The sequence below is a fragment of the Pagrus major genome, chromosome 17 (assembly GCF_040436345.1).
Source record: "Pagrus major chromosome 17, Pma_NU_1.0".
Classification (NCBI taxonomy): Eukaryota; Metazoa; Chordata; class Actinopteri; order Spariformes; family Sparidae; genus Pagrus; species Pagrus major.
Genome location: NC_133231.1, coordinates 28,551,791 through 28,568,970, shown reverse-complemented (window position 1 = coordinate 28,568,970; position 17,180 = coordinate 28,551,791). Strand labels below are relative to the sequence as shown.

At 38.5% G+C, this 17,180-nt stretch overlaps 3 protein-coding genes across 3 annotated transcripts; all 3 read left to right on the top strand.

The window, feature by feature from the left end:
• Window positions 1–966: 966 nt before the first annotated feature.
• LOC141012552 (uncharacterized) lies at window positions 967–5,001 on the top strand. Its single transcript, XM_073486058.1, has 5 exons — window positions 967–1,030; window positions 2,432–2,717; window positions 3,330–3,484; window positions 3,774–4,053; window positions 4,666–5,001. Exons 1-5 carry the CDS (start codon window positions 967–969, stop codon window positions 4,814–4,816), a joined length of 936 nt encoding a protein of 311 aa, XP_073342159.1. The 3' UTR covers window positions 4,817–5,001.
• Window positions 5,002–7,519: 2,518 nt separating this feature from the next.
• LOC141012551 (uncharacterized) lies at window positions 7,520–11,739 on the top strand. Its single transcript, XM_073486057.1, has 6 exons — window positions 7,520–7,536; window positions 7,651–7,718; window positions 9,120–9,405; window positions 10,017–10,171; window positions 10,431–10,710; window positions 11,322–11,739. The coding sequence occupies exons 2-6, from the start codon at window positions 7,655–7,657 to the stop codon at window positions 11,470–11,472; spliced, it is 936 nt and encodes a 311-aa protein (XP_073342158.1). The 5' UTR covers window positions 7,520–7,536; window positions 7,651–7,654; the 3' UTR covers window positions 11,473–11,739.
• A 2,280-nt stretch (window positions 11,740–14,019) lies between these two features.
• LOC141012556 (uncharacterized) lies at window positions 14,020–16,918 on the top strand. Its single transcript, XM_073486063.1, has 6 exons — window positions 14,020–14,036; window positions 14,151–14,218; window positions 14,554–14,836; window positions 15,450–15,604; window positions 15,891–16,170; window positions 16,768–16,918. The coding sequence occupies exons 2-6, from the start codon at window positions 14,155–14,157 to the stop codon at window positions 16,916–16,918; spliced, it is 933 nt and encodes a 310-aa protein (XP_073342164.1). The 5' UTR covers window positions 14,020–14,036; window positions 14,151–14,154.
• The last annotated feature ends 262 nt before the right edge of the window (window positions 16,919–17,180 follow it).

The following is a 17,180-nucleotide window of genomic DNA, read 5'->3' as shown; positions in this document are numbered from 1 at the left end:
CTTATTAAATCAGAATCATCTCTAACAGGATGTGAGTGTTTCTGTGACTTCCCAGGGTAAAAACACGTTGTGACCCATTTTAAAAAGAGAGAAAGGCTGACTTTATTTGAGGGGTCACAAAAATGATTAATGAATAACCTGCATTATCCCTGAAAACAAAAACAAAAACAACAAATATATCTTTCTGTATTATATTTGAATAAGCAGTTGGACAAAAATATGCACAACTTAATTAGTTTCTGAGAGTTACACTCAGATGTTGGGACAGATAATTCTATCCAAGCATATTGGAAACTACAAAATACAGAATTCCTCTTTGTATGAAGTCTTTTAACCTCTTGGTGCCAAAATACTGTTTTTGCATTCTGCACCAGCAAAAGTATGAAGCTTACTTCATTCACTTTATACTTTATCAACAGGCTTTCTGTTATTTTTTGCTTCGCTTTATCTTTCGCACGTGTTGTCTTGTCCCCTGTTGTTGCTCACACAACAATGAATCCTTATTAGGTGGCCTTGTTATTGTGGCAATAAAGTACTGACTGTTTGACTGCAGTTTCAAAGCTCACAGTTCAGTTCCAGTTTATTACCTTTATGTAGATTAACACTGGGTCACCGGTACAATGAAACGTGATGGAAGAGAAAACATCAGAAGTTGTTGATTCCTGACCTATTTGGTAGCTGGATATGAGCCTTATAAGGGAAAAGACAATGTCAAATGTGGTAAATCATCAACAAACGACAGAACATACGATGATAATGTGCACATAAATATCCCTGTGTGGTTCACATCAAATCATATTCATCATCACATGAACTCCTCATCGCCTGAGCTTAACCTTCAAGTCAGGGTATGTACTTGTCTGCTTGTTGTACACTGACAGTTAACGCTGTTATTTAATTTCTAATGCTTCTAATTTATTCAGTGTACATCTGTTAACGACTTTCTTTTCCATCTGAACCAGAACAATGAAACACATTTCAGTTCTGCTTTTGCAACTCCTTCTGTGGACGTGCTCAGTTAACACCTATCGTAAGTATGATGTGGCTATCTGTGAGATCTTTCCCAAACTTACACAAGTGTGATGTAGAAACTCTGGAGCATGTATGCTGAAAAAGAGCTTTTAGTCAAGTATGAGTATTGAGCATGAAACGTTTTTGACACAAGTTCTGGATTTTTCAGTGAGGCAGAATGAGTGAATGCAGGGCTCTGGGGTGAAACTATTTTGGTCGCACAAAAATCTGACAAGTGCGACTTAGCATTTTTTCATTGGTCGAACTGGTGTGCCTGAGATTTAGCAATTTATGTTTTAAACAATTGATATTATCACAATTTACATGTGATTTAAATGAAGAAAAACATGCATTCCCAACTTATTCCTGTTCACGATCATTTACATAATGTGTAAAGTTATAATGTATCATTGTGATCACCTTAATGAAGTACTGTTGCACCCAACGGGAACAAAAATTAAAATGCACATTGTTATTCAAAATAGATGTTTTAAAACATGTCTGGAGGGGATTTGTTATTACAGTAAAGAATTCTGGTGCAGTCGAATGGAGAAATAATTTTAAAAAATGGTGGAGCGATAATAAAGATTAATGTTGCTTGGATGAACTGAGTTGATTTATTTCCACAATTATCTAAGACCAGCATGCTCTCTGCATGGTCTTCAGCTTAAACTTCAAACTTAAAAATTATCTGTAGGGTCACCACATGATTGGTCAAGTTCAAAAAAGTAATTTTTGCAATGCAGCCAAGGTGATCAAACTGTTTTGGCTGTATGGCCCTCATTGTGCAGTAGTCTTCGCTACATTTTTATTAATTCTCAGGATGAAGGTGGAACAAGACAGAAAAAGTGAGGCACGACAAGACATAACTAGGTGTACTTGAAGACATGACAAGATTAACATGTTGAGAAAAGACAAATAAACACTGATTACAGACAATGGAGGCAGCAAAGACAATAAATACTGGGAACATACTGGGATGTTGGCACGATGATGTATTATAGAGAAGCTTTATGGCAGTGTGTGTATGGGTGTGATTCCTGCGTGTGTGTGTGTTTGTATTGCTATACTTGTGTGGACCAACCCTTGACATCCCACCTTTCTTGTGAGGACATTTTTTACTTGTGAGGACCTTTTGCCTGGTCTTCACAAAGAAAATGCTAGGATGAGCTTTGTGTGTGTGAGAGTGTGTTGGGGAGCAATGAGGGGGAGTGGCCAGAGGGGGAATAGGGATAGTTAGTGAACAGTTTGTCATATCAACTTGAAAGATGTTGTGTCCACATGTTGTTTGTGCTGCATCCAAGTGGCCCAAAAAATCAGATGTTGCAGGTTGGATAATTTACAAACTTTTCTGCCTCATACATTTAGATGTATTTCAACTGTTTAACTTTATATGATGTATATTTAACTTTCTTCATAGAAAATGTGGCCTTGCGTGGAAAAGCGACCCAGTCGTCCCGTCTTGTGCACCCATTTGGAACTGCCAACAGTGCCATCGATGGAAACCGTGAATCTACCTTTATAGACGGATCATGCAGCCACACTGCTGAACAGACCAACCCCTGGTGGAGAGTGGACCTGCTGGAGGCCTACATCATCACCTCCATCACCATCACCAACAGAGGAGACTGCTGTGCAGAAAGGCTCAACGGAGCAGAGATTCACATCGGCAACTCTTTACAAGACCATGGCATCACAAACCCAGTGTAAGAGAATGTGACTTATGACTTAATAGCAAACTTATAGTTATAAGTTATAAGGTTGTTACGACCCCAGAGGTCGTATAAACATTTCTATTGTATGTGCTTTAATTGCCTCTGTGCTTTAATGCCCCTCTGTGTTACCTGAGTGTGTGTGTGTGATTGGTTGCAGGTGTGTTTGGGTAATTGAGTGAATGTAGGTTGTTCAGGGAGCTGATTGGTTCCTGCCTCAAAGCCAGAAGTTTAAAGGCTAGTTCTTCCCAGTTCAAAATACTTTGCTGCTGGTGGTGCTTTGGAGATGGTCAGAGGGGAGGCTCATTTTCATGTTGCAGCAGGGTTTCCCCTAGGCCCTGGTCATAACATGGACATGATCCACCCAGATCCTGATGCAACTCATCATATGATCTATTAGCTTCAAGATGATCCTACAGAGATGTGCAATATACCACTGATTTTCTTTATAAGTGACTGAATGATTGAAGTTTTCAATTTGATGACATATGTAGTTTGTTGGCTGAGTGGCCAAGTGTTGGTATTACTTTTTTTACATTGCTTTATACCTTCAAATACTGCAGTATTAAACAAATCCATCCACTGTATCCTCTCTCTCTCTTCTAGGGTTGCTGCAATTCCTCGAATCCCAGCAGGCAGATCATTAAAAATCACTTTAACCAGTCATGTGGAGGGACGTTATGTGATTGTGTCTATACCTGGTTCAGGAAAGGTCCTTACGCTTTGCGAAGTGGAAGTCTACGGCTACCGTGCCCCAACTGGTGAGAATTAAATATTAGGCCAAAGCCAAACAAGATGTGGTTTTCTAGGTGATGCTGCAGCCTCATATTCCATACAGCTGTGGTCACCCCAGAAGTTTGATTGCATGAAGAAAATCCCTTAGAATTCTGCACAACCATGAACCGTTTGTCAGCTTCGTGGGCATAAGCATCCACAACATCACAATTACCTGGAGGGACTGATTTATGTTCAAGACAAACACATATTGGGGACCCCTTGCATCAATGAAAACTGTCAGTGCTGATGTTTGAAATTGTGTCCTTTGTGCAGGAGAGAACCTGGCACTCCAAGGAAAAGCCTCGCAGTCTTCACTTCATTCCACAGGCATTGCAAATAACGCCATTGATGGGAATCGAGCCAGCGCCTGGAGCCAGGGATCTTGTACTCACACAGGCCACAACTTCAATGCCTGGTGGAGACTGGACCTGGGCAAAACACACAAAGTGTTTTCTGTTAGCGTCACCAACCGCAGAGAAGTTCATCAAAGACTTAATGGAGCTGAGATCCGGATTGGAGATTCTCTTGACAACAATGGCATCAACAACCCCAGGTAGTTTACAGTTAGCTTGTTCATGATAATACAACTATGATTTAAAGGTGTTATTGATAACATTCAGTCACTAAATGTGGCATTCATCTCCCTCCTACCGTTGCATTCACATCACAACACCACTCTTTTTCAAATCCTCTTCCCATCAAGTGGTTGCCAGTTTGAGTACTAGCAAGCGTTAGCTAACTTTGCTAATGCTTGGGACATACTGCAACTCTACCATTTTTATGTTGTTGTTTTTTTCCTCAAAACTATCAAGACCTGACAAACATTTTCTAATTACTGATTTACAATCATAATAATATTGATAAGGAGAAGAGATATTTGTTCTGCACCTCTCCACAGGCTCTATTATTTTCAAAAAATGGTTTGTCTACATAAACATGTTATCAATATGACCTCTAAAGTTTGTGATTAAAGTCTATGTGTCAGAGGGTTTGTTTGGAACAACACATTCATGCTCAATTTAAAAAGAAATTTAATTATATCCGTTTGAAATAAGAGTTTTGGTAATGATTCATGTCTATTTAATTATTTTGTGAAACATTTGGAGTATCTATTGATTTAACTGACCATTTGATGAGTTAATAGAGTCATTTCTTCTTCTGTTAGGTGTGCTTTGATCTCAAGCATCCCTGGAGGTTTCACCCGAAACTTCAAGTGTAACGGGATGGACGGCCGCTATGTGACCATAGTCATCCCTGGAAGAACTGAGTACCTGCATGTGTGTGAGGTGGAGGTCTATGGTTCCAGACTGGATTAGGTCTGAGGAAGTTCACAATTCATAACAATGATGTTTAGCAGATGTTCGTGTACAGGCTCATGCTCATGAGCTTCAAATTTTTATATCAATGACATTTGATTTTGCAGATGTTTAGCTGATGAACAGATTCATGTCACATGGATTCATGTATCTCCCCTGTACAGTATCTCCAACCATCACATAAAATGTAGGTCTATTATCTCCCTGAATATTAATGTTGATTGTTGATTCTATGTGAGATAATTGTTTATCCAGGTTGCAAAAAAACATGTGAGTAAAAAGTATATTTGAGTGGTAAAAAATGCACTTTTAGAAATTTGACATTCAGACTTTATTATGTCTGTTATCGATCACAAATAGCAGCCAATCGAGAAGCATTTTACTATTGTTTCAATGGAAAACAAGATATTGTTTATATATGGAGAGAATGGCACATGTTAGATTATCTTTTCTTTTCAATGTCACATGTCAAAATATCTATGTTACAAGGCTTAGTAATATGTTTTTAGGTACTAATGTATGTATTTCATTTAACCTACAATGACAGTAATGTTGTGATGGTGTGTGTGTGAGTATTTCTGTTGTTGTGAGATGTTTCTCTCTCTTTTATATTCCATTATTATCACTCTGTAATTTTCTGAGTAAAGATTGAATTATACTGGTACTGCAGAGTACCAATTCACAATAAATCAAACTGTTCCTAAATTTGTGGACTTCATCTTTACAGTATAGACAGAAAAAGAAAGAGCAAGACGTCAGCCCTGCAACAAGTCACAGTGAGTCAGGGCAACAATCACTGCAGTATTTATATAAGACTGAGCAAGGCAACATGTCTAGTCTGAGTGAAAACACCTGCTCAGACATGAAATATTAAAAGCTGAAGTGTGTCCAGTGTGACCAGCATGCCTGCAGCCAGTGCTGGGCTCCTTAATGGAGCGTTAAACCCCTTTAGAAATGGCGATACCTTAAGTGGACAATTGCCAAGTCTCTGACAGCCCTGAGATCCCAACTTCTATTTTGAAAAGCCGTTGTTTACATCCTTTTTAATGCTACAATCTTCACTGTAGCTGCTATGCTAAAAGCATTCACACACACCTGAAGTGGGTGCACAACGTTTTTTCAAAAATATTTGGGGCTCATTTTTAGAAGAACTTCTCCTTTAATCTATAATAATGTTTCATACTTAATAAGTTGTTCACATGTACTGCATGTAAAATCATGAACAGACATGTAGTGGAGCGAAAAGTAAAATATTTCCAACTATTAAGTGGCACTGCAAACACTTGTACTTTAAGAATGGAAGTACAAGTACCTTAGTTACTTTATTACTATGATGTAAACAGTGTGATATTTGTCTTGCTCATTGGTATCTACATGGATGACCTCCAAAATCTGATGAACAAGAAGGGAAGTACTGTCATCACTGCGTGCAGGTTAACATAATGTCACCTTTGCTGAAATAATCCAATACTATAAAAATAATTTGTAAAAAGTGTTATCTCCCAAAGTTACTCTGCTGTTGTTGATACTAGTATTTGAGAAACAGCACTTTGTGTATTACTGCTTGCTAACAATGAAGACTTTGATATTTTGGGAAATATGCTTATTCTTAATTGTTGTTACTAATTAGGCAGGTAAAACCAAGAGGTTATTCGATAAGCTTAACTTAATGTGACTCTTACCATCAGTGATGGAATGTAACTAAGTACATATACTCAATTACTGCACTTGAGTACAATTTTGAGGTATCTGTACTTTACTTGACCATTTCCATTGCATGCTGCTTTATACTTCCACTTTACTACATTGTGTAAATGTTGTACATTTTATTAAAATACATCTATTATCTAAATTTAGCAGATTGCAGCTTTAGAGCCAAAGTAGCACATATTTTAATTAATTAATTTAATATCAATTGGATGGGGGGAAAAAACACTTAGTGACCCATTTTAAAAAGAGTGAATGGCTGACTTTATTTGAGGGGTCACAAAAATGATTAATGAAAAACCTGCATTATCCCTGAAAACAACAACAACAACAACAGCAAATATATCTTTTGTATTATATTTGAATAAACAGTTGGACAAAAGTATGCATAACTTAATTCGTTTCTGAGAGTTACACTCAGATGTTGGGACAGAAAATTCTATCCAAGCATATTGGAAACTACAAAATACAGAATTCCTCTTTGTATGAGGTCTTTTAACCTCTTGGTGCCAAAATACTGTTTTTGCATTCTGCACCAGCAAAAGTATGAAGCTTACTTCATTCACTTTATACTTTATCAACAGGCTTTCTGTTATTTTTTGCTTCGCTTTATCTTTCGCACGTGTTGTTTTGTCCCCTGTTGTTGCTCACACAACAATGAATCCTTATTAGGTGGCCTTGTTATTGTGGCAATAAAGTACTGACTGTTTGACTGCAGTTTCAAAGCTCACAGTTCAGTTCCAGTTTATTAGCTATATCTAGATTAACACTGGGTCACCAGTACAATTAAACGTGTTGGAAGAGAAAACATCAAAAGTTGTTGATTCCTCACCTATTTGGTAGCTGGATATGAGCCTTATAAGGGAAAAGACGAGGTCAAATGTGGTAAATCATCAACAAACGACAGAACATACGATGATAACGTGCACATAAATATCCCTGTGTGGTTCACATCAAATCATATTCATCATCACATAAACTCCTCATCGTCTGAGCTTATCCTTCAAGTCAGGGTATGTACTTGTCTGCTTGTTGCACACTGACAGTTAACGCTGTTATTTAATTTCTAATGCTTCTAATTTATTCAGTGTACATCTGTCAATGACTTTCTTTTCCATTTGAACCAGAACAATGAAACACATTTCAGTTCTGCTTTTGCAACTCCTTCTGTGGACGTGCTCAGTTAACACCTATCGTAAGTATGATGTGGCTATCTGTGAGATCTTTCCTAAAATTACACAAGTGTGATGTAGAAACTCTGGAGCATGTATGCTGAAAAAGAGCTTTTAGTCAAGTATGAGTATTGAGCATGAAACATTTTTGACACAAGTTCTGGATTTTTCAGTGAGGCAGAATGAGTGAATGCAGGGCTCTGGGGTGAAACTATTTTGGTCGCACAAAAATCTGACAAGTGCGACTTAGCATTTTTTCATTGGTCGAACTGGTGTGCCTGAGATTTAGCAGTTTATGTTTTAAACAATTGATATTATCACAATTTACATGTGATTTAAATGAAGAAAAATATGCATTCCCAACTTTATTCCTGTTCACGATCATTTACATAATGTGTAAAGTTAAAATGTATCACTGTGATCACCTTAATGAAGTAGTGGTGCACCCAACGGGAAAAAAAATGAAAATGCACATTGTTATTCAAAGTAGATGTCTTAAAACATGTCTGGAGGGGACTTGTTATTACAGTAAATGATTATTTTGCGGTAAAACGGAGACATAATTTAAACAATGGTGGAGCGATAATAAAGATTAATGTTGCTTGAATGAACTGAGTGGATTTATTTCCACAATTATCTAAGAACAGCATGCTCTCTGCATGGTCTTCAGCTTAAACTTCAAACTTAAAAATGATCTGTAGGGTCACCACATGATTGGTCAAGTTCAAAAAAGTAATTTTTGCAATGCAGTCAAGGTGATCAAACTGTTTTGGCTGTATGGCCCTCATTGTGCAGTAGTCTTCGCTACATTTTTATTAATTCTCAGGATTAAGCTGGAACAAGACAAAAAAAGCGAGGCAAGACGGGACATAACTAGGTGTACTTGAAGACATGACAAGATTAACATGTTGAGAAAAGACAAATAAACACTGATTACAGACAATGGAGGCAGCAAAAACCATAAATACTGGGAACATACTGGGATGTTGGCACGATGATGTATTATAGAGAAGCTTTATGGCAGTGTGTGTATGGGTGTGATTCCTGTGTGTGTGTGTGTTTGTATTGCTATCCTTGTGTGGACCAACCCTTGACATCCCACCTTTCTTGTGAGGACATTTTTTACTTGTGAGGACCTTTTGCCTGGTCTTCACAAAGAAAATGCTAGGATGAGCTCTGTGTGTGAGAGAGTGTGTTAGGGAGCAATGAGGGGGAGTGGCCGGAGGGGGAACAGGGATGGTTAGTGAACAGTTTGTCATATCAACTTGAAAGATGTTGTGTCCACATGTTGTTTGTGCTGCCCCCAAGTGGCCCAAAAAATCAGATGTTGCAGGTTGGATAATTTACAAACTTTTCTGCCTCATACATTTAGATGTATTTCAACTGTTTAACTATATATGATGTATATTTAACTTTCTTCATAGAAAATGTGGCCTTGCGTGGAAAAGCGACCCAGTCGTCCCGTCATGTGCAACCATTTGGATCAGCCAACAGTGCCATCGATGGAAACCGTGAATCAGACTTCTCAGACGGATCATGCAGCCACACTGCTGAACAGACCAACCCCTGGTGGAGAGTGGACCTGCTGGAGGCCTACATCGTCACCTCCATCACCATCACCAACAGAGGAGACTGCTGTGCAGAAAAGATCAATGGAGCAGAGATTCACATCGGCAACTCTTTACAAGACCATGGTGTCACAAACCCAGTGTAAGAGAATGTGACTTATGACTTAATAGCAAACTTATAGTTATAAGTTATAAGGTTGTTACGACCCCAGAGGTCGTATAAACATTTCTTTTGTATGTGATTTAATTGCCTCTGTGCTTTAATGCCCCTCTGTGTTACCTGAGTGTGTGTGTGTGATTGGTTGCAGGTGTGTTTGGGTAATTGAGTGAATGTAGGTTGTTCAGGGAGCTGATTGGTTCCTGCCTCAAAGCCAATAGTTTAAAGGCCAGCTCTTCCCAGTTCAAAATACTTTGCTGCTGGTGGTGCTTGGGAGATGGTCAGAGGGGAGGCTCATTTTCATGTTGCAGCAGGGTTTCCCCTGGGCCCTGGTCATAACATGGACATGATCCACCCAGATCCCGATGCAACTCATCATATGATCTGTTAGCTTAAAGATGATCCTACAGAGATGTTCAATATACCACTGATTTCCTTTATAAGTGACTGAATGATTGAAGTTTTCAATTTGATGACATATGCAGTTTGTTGGCAGAGTGGCCAAGTGTTGGTATTATTTCTTTACATTGCTTTATACCTTCAAATACTGCAGTATTAAACAAATCCATCCACTGTTTCCTCTCTCTCTCATCTAGGGTTGCTGTAATTCCTCGAATCTCAGCAGGCAGATCATTAAAAATCCCTTTAACCAGTCATGTGGAGGGACGTTATGTGATTGTGTCTATATCTGGTTCAGGAAGGGTCCTTACGCTCTGCGAAGTGGAAGTCTACGGCTACCGTGCCCCAACTGGTGAGAATTAAATATCAGGCCAAAGCCACACAAGATGTGGTTTTCTAGGTGATGCTGCAGCCTCATTTTCCATACAGCTGTGGTCACCTTAGAATTCTGCACAACCATGAATCGTTTGTCAGCTTCGTGGGCATAAGCATTCACAACATCACAATTACCTGGAGGGACTGATTTATGTTCAAGACAAACACATATTGGGGACCCCTTGCATCAGTGAAAACTGTCAGTGCTGATGTTTGAAATTGTGTCCTTTGTGCAGGAGAGAACCTGGCACTCCAAGGAAAAGCCTCGCAATCTTCACTTCATTCCACAGGCATTGCAAATAACGCCATTGATGGGAATCGAGCCAGCGCCTGGGACCAGGGATCTTGTACTCACACAGGCCACAACTTCAACGCCTGGTGGAGACTGGACCTGGGCAAAAGACACAAAGTGTTTTCTGTTAGCGTCACCAACCGCCAAGAACATCACCACAGACTTAATGGAGCTGAGATCCGGATTGGAGATTCTCTTGACAACAATGGCATCAACAACCCCAGGTAGTTTACAGTTAGCTTGTTTATGATAATACAACTATGATTTAGAGGTGTCATTGATAACATTCAGTCACTAAATGTGGCATTCATCTCCCTCCTACCATTGCATTCACATCACCACACCACTCTTTTTCAAATCCTCTTCCCATCAAGTGATTGCCAGTTTGAGTACTAGCAAGCGTTAGCTAACTTTGCTAATGCTTGGGATATACTGCAACTCTACCATTTTTATGTTGTTGTTTTTTTCCTCAAAACTATCAAGACCTGACAAACATTTTCTAATTACTGATTCACAATCATAATAATATTGATAAGGAGAAGTGATATTTGTTCTGCACCTCTCCACAGGCTCTATTATTTTCAAAAAATGGTTTATCTACATAAACATGTTATCAATATGACCTCTAAAGTTTGTGATTAAAGTCTATGTGTCAGAGGGTTTGTTTGGAAGAACACATTTATGCTCAATTAAAAAGAAATGTAATTATATCCATTTGAAATAAGAGTTTTGGTGATGATTCATGTCTATTAAATTATTTTGTGAAACATTTGGAGTATCTATTGATTTAACTGACCATTTGATGAGTTAATAGAGTCATTTCTTCTTCTGCTAGGTGTGCTTTGATCTCAAGCATCCCTGGAGGTTTCAACCACAACTTCCAGTGTAACAGGACGGACGGCCGCTATGTGACCATAGTCATCCCTGGAAGAACTGAGTACCTGAGTGTGTGTGAGGTGGAGGTCTATGGTTCCAGACTGGATTAGGTCTGAGCAAGTTCACAATTCATAACAATGATGTTTAGCTGATGTTCGTGCACAGGCCATGATCGTGAGCTTCAAACTTTTATAACAATGACATTTGATATTGCAGATGTTTAGCTGATCAACAGATTCATGTCATGTCATTCATATATCCCCCTTGTTCAGTATCTGAAACCATCACATACAGTTTAGGCCCATTATCTTCCTGAAGATTAATGTTGATTCTGTATGAGATAATTAATTAAAGTTGTCACTGAATGCCAAATTACAGATTTGACTGGACATTTGGAATATCATTATCATTATTGTTTTTCCAGGTCACAAAAAAATGTAAATAAAAATTATATTTGAGTGTTAAAAAAATTCACGAGAACGCACATTAGAAGATCTTTCCTTTTCTTTATGTCACATGTCAAAATATCTATGTTACAAGGCTTAGTAATATGTTTTTAGGTACTAATGCGTGTATTTCATTCAACCTACAATGACAGTAATGTTGTGATGGTGTGTGTGTGAGTATTTCTGTTGTTGTGAGATGTTTCTCTCTCTTTTGTATTCGATTATTATCACTCTGTAACTTTATGGGTAAAGATTTAATTATACTGGTACTGCAGAGTACCAATTCACAATAAATCAAACTGTTCCTAACTTCGTGGACTTCATCTTTACAGTATAGATAGGAAAAGAAAGAGCGAGACATCAGCCCCGCAACAAGTCACAGTGAGTCAGGGCAGCAGTAACTGCAGTATTTATATAAGACTGAGCAAGGCAACATGTCTAGTCTGAGTGAAAACACCTGGTCAGACATGAAATATAAAAGCTGAAGTGTGTCCAGTGTCCAGTGTGACCAGCATGCCTGCAGCCAGTGCTGGGCTCCTTAATGGAGCGTTAAACCCCTTTAGAAATGGCAAAACCTTAAGTGGACCATTGCCAAGTCTCTGACAGCTCTGAGATCCCAACTTCTATTTTGAAAAGCCGTTATTTACATCCTTTTTAACGCTACAATCTTCACTGTAGCTGCTATGCTAAAAGCATTCACACACACCTGAAGTGGGTGCACAACGTTTTTTCAAAAATATTTGAGGCTCATTTTTAGAAGAACCTCTCCTTTAATCTATAATAATGTTTCATACTTAATAAGTTGATCACATGTACTGCATGTAAAATCATGAACAGACACATGTAGTGGAGCGAAAAGTAAAATATTTCCGACTATTAAGTGGCACTGCAAACACTTGTACTTTAAGAATGGAAGTACAAGTACCTTAGTTACTTTATTACTATGATGTAAACAGTGTATTGTGTGATATTTGTCTTGCTCATTGGTATCTACATGGATGACCTCCAAAATCTGATGAACAAGAAGGGAAGTACTGTCATCACTGCGTGCAGGTTAACATTGTTGTTGATGCTAGTATTTTAGAAACAGCACTTTGTGTATTACTGCTTGCTAACAATGAAGACTTTGGTATTTTGGGAAATATGCTTATTCTTAATTGTTGTTGCTAATTAGGCAGGTAAAACCAAGAGGTTATTCAGTGATGGAATGTAACTAAGTACATATACTCAACTACTGCACTTGAGTACAATTTTGAGGTATCTGTACTTTACTTGACCTTTCCATTGCATGCTGCTTTATACTTCCACTTTACTACATTGTGTAAATGTTGTACATTTTATTAAAATACATCTATTATCTAAATTTAGCAGATTGCAGCTTTAGAGCCAAAGTAGCACATATTTTAATTAATTAATTTAATATCAATTGGATGGGGAAAAAAACACTGTGACCCATTTTAAAAAGAGTGAAAGGCTGACTTTATTTGAGGGGTCACTAAAATGATTAATGAAAAACCTGCATCATCCCTGAAAACAACAACAACAACAACAGCAAATATATCTTTTGTATTATATGTGAATAAGCAGTTGGACAAAAGTATGCATAACTTAATTTGTTTCTGAGAGTTACACTCAGATGTTGGGACAGAAAATTCTATCCAAGCATATTGGAAACTACAAAATACAGAATTCCTCTTTGTATGAAGTCTTTTAACCTCTTGGTGCCAAAATACTGTTTTTGCATTCTGCACCAGCAAAAGTATGAAGCTTACTTCATTCACTTTATACTTTATCAACAGGCTTTCTGTTATTTTTTGCTTTGCTTTATCTTTCGCACGTGTTGTCTTGTACCCTGTTGTTGCTCACACAACAATGAATCCTTATTAGGTGGCCTTGTTATTGTGGCAATAAAGTACTGACTGTTTGACTGCAGTTTCAAAGCTCACAGTTCAGTTCCAGTTTATTAGCTATATGTAGATTAACACTGGGTCACCAGTACAATGAAACGTGTTGGAAGAGAAAACATCAAAAGTTGTTGATTCCTCACCTATTTGATAGCTGGATATGAGCCTTATAAGGGAAAAGATGAGGTCAAATGTGGTAAATCATCAACAAACGACAGAACATACGATGATAACGTGCACATAAATATCGCTGTGTGGTTCACATCAAATCATATTCATCATCACATGAACTCCTCATCGTCTGAGCTTATCCTTCAAGTCAGGGTATGTACTTGTCTGCTTGTTGCACACTGACAGTTAACACTGTTATTTCATTTCTAATGCGTCTAATTTATTCAGTGTACATCTGTCAATGACTTTCTTTTCCATTTGAACCAGAACAATGAAATACATTTCAGTTCTGCTTTTGCAACTCCTTCTGTGGACGTGCTCAGTTAACACCTATCGTAAGTATGATGTGGCTATATCTGTGAGATCTTTCCTAAACTTACACAAGTGTGATGTAGAAACTCTAGAGCATGTATGCTGATAAAGAGCTTTTAGTCAAGTATGAGTATTGTTTTTAGTGAGGCAGAATGAGTGAATGCAGGGCTCTGGGGTGAAACTATTTTGGTCACACAAAAATCTGACAAGTGCAAACTTCTTTCTTTGGTCGAACTGGTGTGCCTGAGATTTAGCAATTTATGTTTTAAACAACTGATATTATCACAATTTACATGTGATTTAAATGAAGAAAAATGTTGTATATTTGTTGTATATATATATTTAACTTTCTTCATAGAAAATGTGGCCTTGCGTGGAAAAGCGACCCAGTCGTCCCGTGGACACCCGTTTGGATCTGCCAACAGTGCCATCGATGGAAACCGTGAATCTAACTTCTCAGACGGATCATGCAGCCAGACTGCTGAACAGACCAACCCCTGGTGGAGAGTGGACCTGCTGGAGGCCTACATCGTCACCTCCATCACCATCACCAACAGAGGAGACTGCTGTGCAGAAAAGATGAATGGAGCAGAGATTCACGTCGGCAACTCTTTACAAGACCATGGTGTCACAAACCCAGTGTAAGAGAATGTGACTTATGACTTATTAGTAAACTTATAGTTATAAGTTATAAGGTTGTTACGACCCCAGAGGTTGTATAAACATTTCTATTGTATGTGCTTTAATTGCCTCTGTGCTTTAATGCCCCTGTGTGTTACCTGAGTGTGTGTGTGTGATTGGTTGCAGGTGTGTTCGGGTAATTGACTGAGTGTAGGTTGTTCAGGGAGCTGATTGGTTCCTGCCTCACGGCCAGAAGTTTAAAGGCCAGCTCTTCCCAGTTCAAAATACTTTGTTGCTGGTGGTGCTTGGGAGATGGTCAGAGGGGAGGCTTATTTTCATGTTGCAGCAGGGTTTCCCCTGGGCCCTGGTCATAATATGGACATGATCCACCCAGATCCCGATGCAACTCATCATATGATCTATTAGCTTCAAGATGATCCTATAGGGGTTGTGCAATATACCACTGATTTTCTTTATAAGTGACTGAATGATTGAAGTTTTCAATTTGATGACATATGTAGTTTGTTGGCAGAGTGGCCAAGTGTTGGTATTACTTTTTTTACATTGCTTTATACCTTCAAATACTGCAGTATTAAACAAATCCATCCACTGTTTCCTCTCTCTCTCTTCTAGGGTTGCTGTTATTCCTCAAATCCCAGCAGGCAGATCATTAAAAATCACTTTAACCAGTCATGTGGAGGGACGTTATGTGATTGTGTCTATACCTGGTTCAGGAAAGGTCCTTACGCTCTGCGAAGTGGAAGTCTACGGCTACCGTGCCCCAACTGGTGAGAATTAAATATCAGGCCAAAGCCACACAAGATGTGGTTTTCTAGGTGATGCTGCCTCATTTTCCATACAGCTGTGGTCACCCCTGAAGTTTGATAGCATGAAGAAAATCCATTAGAATTCTGCACAACCATGAATCGTTTGTCAGCTTCGTGGGCATAAGCGTTCACAACATCACAATTACCTGGAGGAACTGATTTATGTTCAAGACAAAGACATATTGGGGACCCCTTGCATCAATGAAAACTGTCAGTGCTGATGTTTGAAATTGTGTCCTTTGTGCAGGAGAGAACCTGGCACTCCAAGGAAAAGCCTCACAGTCGTCACTTATTTCTATAGGCGTTGCAAATAACGCCATTGATGGGAATCGAGCCAGCGCCTGGGGCCAGGGATCTTGTACTCACACAGGCTACAACTTCAACGCCTGGTGGAGACTGGACCTGGGCAAAACACACAAAGTGTTTTCTGTTAGCGTCACCAACCGCAGAGAAGATCCCTTTAGACTTAATGGAGCTGAGATCCGGATTGGAGATTCTCTTGACAACAATGGCATCAACAACCCCAGGTAGTTTACAGTTAGCTTGTTCATGATAATACAACTATGATTTAAAGGCGTTATTGATAACTTTCAGTCACTAAATGTGGCATTCCATCTCCCTCCTACCATTGCATTCACATCACAACACCACTCTTTTTCAAATCCTCTTCTCATCAAGTGGTTGCCAGTTTGAGTACTAGCAAGCGTTAGCTAACTTTGCTAATGCTTGAGACATACTGCAACTCTACCATTTTTATGTTACTACCAAGACTGTTGAACTTTTTCTAATTACTGATTCACATTCATAATAATATTGTTAAATCAGAGAGATATTTGTTCCGCACCTCTCCACAAGCTCAATTATTATTATTATTATTCTTTTTTAAATGTTTGTTAACATAAACATGTTATCAATATGACCTCTAAAGTTTTAAAGTATATGTGTCAGAGGGTTTGGAACAACACATTTATGCCCAATTTTTAAAAAAATGGAAGAATATTCATATGAAATAAGAGTTTTGGTAATAATTTATGTCTATTAAATTATTTTGTTAAACATTTGGAGTATCTATTGATTTAACTGATCATTTGATGAGTTAATTGAGTCATTTCTTCTTCTGTTAGGTGTGCTTTGATCTCAAGCATCCCTGGAGGTTTCACCCACAACTTCCAGTGTAACGGGATGGACGGCCGCTATGTGACCATAGTCATCCCTGGAAGAACTGAGCACCTGATCATGTGTGAGGTGGAGGTTTATGGCTCCAGACTGGATTAGGTCTGAGGAAGTTCACAATTCATAACAATGATGTTTAGCAGATGTTTGTGTACAGGCTCATGGTCATGAGCTTCAAATTTTTATATTAATGACATTTGATATTGCAGATGTTTAGCTGATCAACAGATTCATGTCACATGGATTCATGTATCTCCCCTGTACAGTATCTCCAACCATCACACAAAATGTAGGTCTATTATCTCCCTGAATATTAATGTTGATTAATGTTGATTCTGTGTGAGATAATTGTTTATCCAGGTTG